General features: G+C 37.6%; 1 protein-coding gene across 1 annotated transcript; it reads left to right on the top strand.

Moving 5' to 3' along the window:
• Positions 1 to 3,326: 3,326 nt before the first annotated feature.
• Positions 3,327 to 7,640, top strand: CAMK2N2 (calcium/calmodulin dependent protein kinase II inhibitor 2). Its single transcript, XM_053709061.1, has 2 exons — positions 3,327 to 3,922; positions 6,486 to 7,640. The coding sequence occupies exons 1-2, from the start codon at positions 3,754 to 3,756 to the stop codon at positions 6,554 to 6,556; spliced, it is 240 nt and encodes a 79-aa protein (XP_053565036.1). The 5' UTR covers positions 3,327 to 3,753; the 3' UTR covers positions 6,557 to 7,640.
• The last annotated feature ends 1,058 nt before the right edge of the window (positions 7,641 to 8,698 follow it).

Below are 8,698 nucleotides of genomic sequence, written 5' to 3'. Positions count from 1 at the left end.
GCCCCACCCTTCATCCACCTTTGTGGGTAGCACCAAATCATAGTCAGTAGTTTTTTACTGATCTTTTTCTATCTTAATGGACATCTTACAATGGGCCTTTGACAGTGTTGGAATCTGCTTAATTTTGCAAACTTAGAGCCTCAACGATTATTGTCTTATTTTGAAATAGACAATAGTAGTGTGTTTAATCCAGATGCTCCGACAGTGCTACCTTGTTTTTAAATGTGTGTTTTTATATATACGTATCCCATGTAGGATGTTTGTATTTTAATATTTGACAATAAAAGTTGTTTTATTTTTTGTACTCCCTTTCTGTGGATCTACCTATGTGTTTAAGTGTGTGCCAAATAGTGGTTTTCTTTTTCTTTGGGATTACACTGTATACCAACCACTAGGGCACCCCCGCACTTCCCTAAGGAATATGAGTGTATGGGTTATAGATGGAACCATAATTTGATGAATAAGGCAGTTCTATACCTATCTCATTGATATACACCATATATTTTACCTTTTCTGAATAAGTAACTGGTATTTTAAAAGGATTAAAATCCTTTGGGCCATTAATTTCTGTATTGGCACATACACGGCGTGAAGCCCTTCATAGGTTAAACATGTTTTCAGCCTGGCCCAATGGTTTCTATGGCAAAAAAATACTATTGCCAACCTTGCCACTTCATATATTTGACTTTTTCTAAATAAATAACTGGTATTTCAAATAGGTTAAAATCCTTCGGGCCACTCTTTACTGTTTGGATATATACAGGGAGTGAGCCCCTTCATAGGATAAATATGTTCTCAGCCTGGCCCAACGCTTTTTGTAGCAAACAAACTGGTGCCAATAGTGCCATCTCATATATTTTTAAATTTCTGAATAAGTAACTAGTATTTTAAAAGGGTTAAAAGCCTTTGGATCACTCACTTCTTTGTGGATATATACAGGGCGTGAACCTCTCCATAGAATAAACATGTTCTCACCCTGGCCCAGCGCTTTTTGAAGCAAACTAGTGACAATCTTGCCACCTCATATATTTTACCTTTTTCTAAATAAGGAATCAGATATTTTAAAGGGGTTAACATTCTTTGGGCCCTCATTACTGTGTGGATATATACAAGGAGTGAGCCCCATCATAGGAGAGACATGTTCTCAGCCTGGCCCAACGCTATTTATTGCAAATAAACTGGTGCCAACCTTGCCACTTTATATATTTTACCTTTTCCAAGTAAGTAAATAGTTTTTTAAAATTGTTAAAATCCTTTGGGCCACTGATTTCTGTGTGGTTATATAGGGCGTGAGCCCCTTTATACAATGCAAGTGTTTTCAGACTGTCCCAAAGATTTATATGGCAAAGAAACCCTTTCAAAATAGCAGTAACGTATTTAGAAAAGGTAAAATATGTGATTTGACAAGGTTGGCACCAGTTTGTTTGTCATAAAAAGCGTTGAGCCAGGCTGAGAACATGTTTGTGCTATAAAGGGGCTCACGCCCTGTATATATTCACACAGGAATGAGTGGCCAACAGGATTTTAACCCTTTTAAAATACCACTTATTCAGAAAAGGTAAAATATATGAAGTGGCAAGGTTGTCACCAATTTGTTTGCCATAAAGAGGGTTGGGCCAGGCTGACAACATGTCTGTCCTATGATGGGTTCATGCCTTGTATATATCCACACATAAATGAGTGGCCCAAAGGATTTTAACCCTGTCAAATTACCAGTTACTTATTCAGAAAAGGTAAAATATATGAGATGGCAAGTTTGGCACACGTTTGTTTGCTATAAAAAGCACTGTGCCAGGCTAAAAACATGCTTATCCTATGAAAGGCTTCACACCGTGTATGTATCCACACAAAAATTAGTGGCCCAAAGGATTTTAACCCTTTTAAAATACCAGTTACTTATTCAGAAAAGGTAAAATGTATGAAGTGGCAAGGATGGCACCAGATTGTTTACCTTAAAAAGCATTGGGTCAGGCTGAAAATATGTCTATTCTATAAATGGGGTTCAAGCCCTGTATATATCTACACAGAAATTAGTGACCCAAAGAGTTTTAACCCTTTTAAAATACCAATTACTTAATCAGAAAAGGTAAAATATGTGAAGTGGCAAGGTTGGCACTAATTTGTTTGCCATAAAAGTGCTGGGCCAGGCTGATAACATGTCTATCCTATGATGGGTTCATGCCTTGTATATATACACACATAAATGAGTTCCCCAAAGAATTTGATCCTTTTTTAAATACCAATGACTTATTTATAAAAGGTAAAATATATAAAGGGGCAAGGTTGGCACCAATTTGTTTGCCATAAAGAGCGTTGGATAAGGCTGATAACATGTCTGTCCCATGAAGAGGCTCTTGTCTTGTATATATCCACACATAAATGAGTGGCGCAAAGGATTTTAAAAGGACACTGTACCTAAAAAAATTATTTTGTGATTCAGATTGAGCATGAAATTTTAAGCAACTTTCTAATTTACTCCTATTATCAAATTTTCTTCATTCTCTTGGTATCTTTATTTGAAATGCAAGAATGTAAGTTTACATGCCAGCCCATTTTTGGTGAACAACCTGGGTTGTCCTTGCTGATTAGTGGATAAATTCATCCACCAATAAAAAAGTGCTGTCCAGAGTACTGAAACCAAAAAAAAGCTTAGATGCCTTCTTTTTCAAATAATGATAGCAAGAGAACGAAGAAAAAATGAAAATAGGAGTAAATTAGAAAGTTGCTTAAAATTGCATGCTCAATCTGAATCACGAAAGAAAATTTTTGGGTACAGTGTCCATTTAACCCTTTTATAATATCAATTACTTATTCTAAACAATCAAAATGATGCCATGTTTGCTATCTGTTTATTGCAATATAAGATAATTTTTTTTTATAAAATGTAAGTTTGTTTAGGTTTTTGGAAAGTGTATTATTTTATTTCAAATAAAAATAATGCTAGATATTTTGTTTATAAATCTTTATTTTGCAAACTGCAATCAGTTGCAGAATAAAAAGCTGACTGAATAATATTCCAACTTCAGCCTTGTACATTTTGCAGCAATCTTGTACTGAATGTTCACTCACAGTGGTTACCTTATAAATGACAATCAGTATAAACCACTGTGAGTGAACATTAAAAACAAGAAAGCTGCAAAATGTTTAGGTTTCAGAATGATTGTCTATAGGTTGTTTGTTACATTAAAGTTGATTAAAAAAAAAAAAACTTTGAGTGGAGGTCACATGTTTCCTGCCTAGAGTGGAGCTCCAATCTGCAGCTAGACTCCTTTGCCTGAGTCTCCTCTCCTCCTCAGGATTCCTCCCGCCCGCCCCTGTTCTCCAGGGTTCTTATCCGTGAAGTTGATTCCTTGTTTTGCTGCAGTGTCATTGTTATTCCGCACTCGCCTCCTGATGTCAGAGCCCCCCCTCGTGTGACGTCATTCTGCTGCCAGTGTTTCTCCTTATGATGTAGAATCATTCAGCTTCTCCTCAGACATCTCATAAGGAGCTGGGAAACCGGACCTCAAGTTGGCTTCTCCCCTTCCCCCAGGACCTTTGATTTATCCCATTGAAGATCTCCATTCTTCCAGCCACTGGACTCCTAATTTACCCCCTAGAGGTCCCCAGATTATCCATCCCCCAGGACCACCCCCATACACAGTGTTAACCCCCCTGGAGGATCCCCTTCACCACCCAAAAGGATAGCAATTTACCTTCCAGTGGATCTCCTCACACAATTCAGCGGTTCTCAGTGATCGTATTGCTGCAGCAATGTCTGAAATTCTGCCCTACAGTGAGGATAAGATGGGGCATTACGGCTCTGATGCCGAGGTTGGGCAAATATCATTCAGCTGCCGTCTGCAGGATACCAGTTCCTTTTTTGGGGGAAATCAGCAGAAGAGACCCCCCAAACTGGGGCAGATCGGTAGAGCTAAGAGAGGTAAGGGGGATGTAAACACCTATTGGATAGAATGATGTCTGCATCATTTCCCAAACCTTTTGTCTCCATTCATTCATTCATCTATTTCACTTGCATTTTCTCTCATTCTCTCTTCTGCAGTTTACTGTTCTCGCCCCCCTGCAGCCTCTAATGGGGTTTGTGTCATATATGGCATGGGGTGCATATGTCCAATTTAACCCTTTGGCTACCAAACAGAACTGATACGCTTTGATGTTCGATTCATGGAACCATTTTGGCAGCCAAATAGTTAACTGAGCCTGGGATGCTTATGATATTTTACCGGTCTATGTCGCATTTGAGAGCATTATTAGTGCTACAAGATATATTGGGCTGCTCATTGTATTTATGGATGGTTATGCAGATATGATCATTTTCCCATATAGCGTGTATTTATCTTGTTTACATTATAGTAGTCCCTAAGTGAGACCTTTACATACACATCCATATAAAGATTAACTATTCAAATGAACGTATACATTACAAGCTGCATGAGTTATGAAGGAGATATATATATATATATATATATATATTGCACAAACTTGTAGCTGTTATAATGTACACATTCATTTGAATATTGCTAATTTTTACGTGAATCACTTGAGGATTGTGATAGATAGATAGATAGATAGATAGATAGATAGATAGATAGATAGATAGATAGATAGATAGATAGATAGATAGATAGATAGATAGATAGATAGATAGATAGATAGATAGATAGATAGATAGATAGGCAAATGGACATGTATAGGTATGAACAGGTGAATATATACAGGTACAAAAACAACATACACCCCCCCTCTTATATGGCTTCATATATGTGTATGTATACATGTTCATATATGCAAATATATATGTTTAATGTGTTTGATAGATAGGTAGGTAGGTAGATAGATAATGTGTCTCCATATCCGTATATACATACACATAAAATGTAAGCAGGTACATATATCAAAATGAACATATATAGCTAACTATACATGTATATACATTTTCATGAAAATAGCAATACACACTAAGATTAACCAAAAATGTTAAAAGAAAATTAACCCTTTAATTCAAAATGCAGGTTATTAAATGGTTTTATTTTTTCAAACAAATAAAGTACGAGAGTTTCACGTAGGTATTGACACAAAAATATTGCATGTATCTAATAAACAATATGCTATGGCAGACTTGCATGAAATAGTAAGACTTTTTTTTCAGAGACACCATCATGGAATGAAACATACACAAACACACACTAAACTCACATACATCTCCATAGATCGTGAAGAGCATAAGTGGAAGATAGCATTCACCATGAAATCCACGTTCACCGCACATGCAACACCTTGTATGGCAGTAACACTAAATAAGAAGACACAAATAGCTGATAGAAATATAAAATATGCTGCTTCAGATATTTTCTTTTATAACCTTTTAATTGTGTTTGTTAATGTAATTATTGTAATTTGATTTATAAAACCACATACTATAAATGATAAATCACAAATGTACAGGCAGATTCAATGGGCATCTAGCCAGTATATTACAAATCTATTTACTTGACGGTATCCATCTACTGCAGTCCATGCTTTCAGATTCTCTGTCCATGGTGCTGAAATCTATGAGTTGAAAGTTGTGTATTTCCTGCTATAACAAGTAATAAGTGCTATTTTCATTTCTGTTTGAACACAAATAGTTGATGTATTGGTGCTCAACTGAGAAACAATAATTCTCAATAGCTTGTTCTAAGAGAAGATGAAATATGCACTATTATACTCTGATCAAATAAATTGAACAATCTTCCATTGCATTGTATGTCTTTGTGTGTGTGTGTTTAGTTCTGTGTTTCAAAATTGTATTAAAACAGGAGAGTCCAACTTTTTGAAATGAAATGTTATTTGTCAATATTTATTTTCATTCCCAGTGCACTCTTAAAACTGCTAATCAAAATAGATATAATTCTTTTTAAATAAATGATCTTTATTTTAGCAGGAAAAACTACATTGGTTATACTTTCATAAAAGTCCCAAACCTGCATATATGCACGTATTCAAAAACATATACTGTATGTTGGTTCCTTCTAAAGTGCACCAGACGAACTGCAATGTATAATAGATTTGTGTGTTGCAAGTGTTGAGGTGTAGAAGAGTACTTACATATACAATCACCACCAAATGTTTCATAATACCATTATGTAACAATGTGTTGCACTTAAGCAACTAGTGATGACATGCAGCACTAGTGGAAAGGCTGCACTACACCTCCATGGTTTAGACATAAATATTAATGTGGAGATGTAGGGGAGCTACCTGATGTTCGGTTGGACGAGTCTGTTTTAAAGAATTGTGTGTGGAATGGCTGTTTTTCGTTTCAAATGTTCTCTCTTATTGCACATTGTTTGACTGATTTTCATACTACCTCACCAGCTCATCTTCTCTTCTCACTTCCCCCATTCTCACTACTCCCCCTTCCCGCCTCTCCTGATTATTCTACAGTCTGTACACAATATTCTTGCCTCCAGACCCAAACCCCTTGTGTCTCTCCCTCTCCCCAGTTGTTATTGAAGATGACAGAATAGACGAGGTCCTGAAGGGGGTGTCGGACAAGTCTCCCTCCGGAGTATAAGGTGGAAGTGGTTGCTCTCCAGCTCACACTTTCCTCCCTGATTTGTAAGCACTTTTGGCTGTGCATGTTTGTGGACATGGAGAAGAAGGAAAGGCTTTGAGGCTGCTGGGAAATCTTCACCCTCCACCTTGATTCAGACCCTCTGCAAGTCTCCTGATGGTGCCATTCGGCTTCTCATGCCACCCATTTTCTAGTTAATGACCTCCAATATGGAGCTGTCCATTTCAGCGCCTCCATTTATCCATCGTCATTGTCCCTCATCCTGGGCTCTGGGGGCGGTGATGACTTTCAGCCCATGCCAGATAGAAGCTGGGTGCAGTACATACTATCACCAGTCTATGTGCCAAGAAGATGACTGTAGCCTGAAACAACATGGAGTTTATACCTGTATACTCCTACTATTGCCAGGTGCTGCCTCACAGTGTAGATCCCAGGGGGCTATAGGTTATGTTAGAAATGCACTTTATTCTGACAATGATGTGTCTCTAGTGAAGTAATAAACTATGTGTGCCTGTGTGGACGCCTAGCGAACCCACCTGCGCATTTACGCACACACACTTATATGTGTGTGCGTGTATATGTATATATATATATATATATATATATATATATATATATATACACACACACATATATATATATTATTTTTTTCTTAATTGTAACTTAATATTAATCCCATGTACTCACCCTCCCCTCATTCCACCAAAAACCAGCGTCTCTACAACCTCGGGAGAAAAGACTGGGTAGATACCCCTGTCATGCACACAATACCAGCAGGTCGGAAGCAGAGCAGCTGGAGGGCGCAGAAAAGAAACGGGACGTCCCTTTGCTGTCAAAACCCAAGCAAGAAAAAAAACTTTATTTGCTCCATCTCTTGCATGAGCTTCCGAATTCACACCGGATTCCACCCTCCTCCCCGCACGTTCCTTTTTAACAGGATCCCTTACATTTGTATTTTTATAAACAAATATTTGTTATTAATATGAATTCTGATATATGCTGGGGACTGTGCCATGTCACATCAGAGATGTAGCTACTATCTAGTTGCAGGGTCACAGCCCGGGTAGTAGTGGTCAGTCACAGAGAGGTGTCCTCACCAGGTGTGCTCTCAGCATTTCCCACGAGTGTGTGACACAATGACACTTTCCTTCATCCTGCTTGGTATAATATACTCAGTGCAGCTTGCTCTGGGCATGTTGTATATCAAAGCTCAGCAGGTTGCTTATTCTGTACAGCTCTGTAGTGTAGATGTCTGCAGATATACATATAATGCTTAACTTACAAGTAGTTGCTGCTTATATATGATACTTTTAGAGGTACAGGTATCTGCATATTTTATGTGAGAATAATGCATCTTTTTTTTCTTTCTAATGACTGCACAGATATTCTGAAAAGTAGTGTTACCCAAACTGTGATCTGGATCCCTGATGTTTTATTCTGTGCAATTTTGGAAATACTTTTTCAAATGTTTTCTGGAAACACCCACTATATATATGTGTGTGTGTATATATATATATATATATATATATATATATATATATATATATATATATTTATTGAGAGCAATTTTGTTACTACAGTCTTGGGTGACAGTTTAAAGGTTTTGGAGAAAGAGTGTATGATTCTAGAGACGAGCTGTTACAGTAACGTTGGAAAGCTGTTTTTGTGTAGTGGGGATCCCTTTATACTGTTGAGGCTATTAAAGCTTAAACATGGCTAATGTAGTTTGGGGTAGCACACACACGCTGCTCTGCACATATTGCATTGACTGGCTAGTTAGCACATGCATTGCTTTGCATCATATGTTACTTTTTCATATTAGACTGAAAAGCTTCATCAGCATTTGCACTTATTAGGCCCTGCCCCCTGGGGAGAATTAGAACAGTTGCTATAACAGGCCATATGGGTGAGCATATCTATCCTGGTGATGGCACCTCCATTATATCTGGGATTGCTGCTTTCCCTCAGGAGTAAGGAGGGTCTGATCCAGTGGGGAATGTATAATATCTGCAGTTACACCGGGACCTGCACCTGAGCCGGGGATCTGTGAGGTCTCTGAATGTGAGATAACAGCTGTTAGCCGCCTCTTTTACGGGACGTAATAGTTGTGTTTTTAATTTTGTACTTTTCTTTTTTTAAAAG

The sequence above is a fragment of the Bombina bombina genome, chromosome 4, assembly GCF_027579735.1.
Source record: "Bombina bombina isolate aBomBom1 chromosome 4, aBomBom1.pri, whole genome shotgun sequence".
Classification (NCBI taxonomy): domain Eukaryota; kingdom Metazoa; phylum Chordata; class Amphibia; order Anura; family Bombinatoridae; genus Bombina; species Bombina bombina.
The sequence above is the reverse complement of the archived record's forward strand: the minus strand, read 5'-3'. Positions and strand labels throughout refer to the sequence as shown.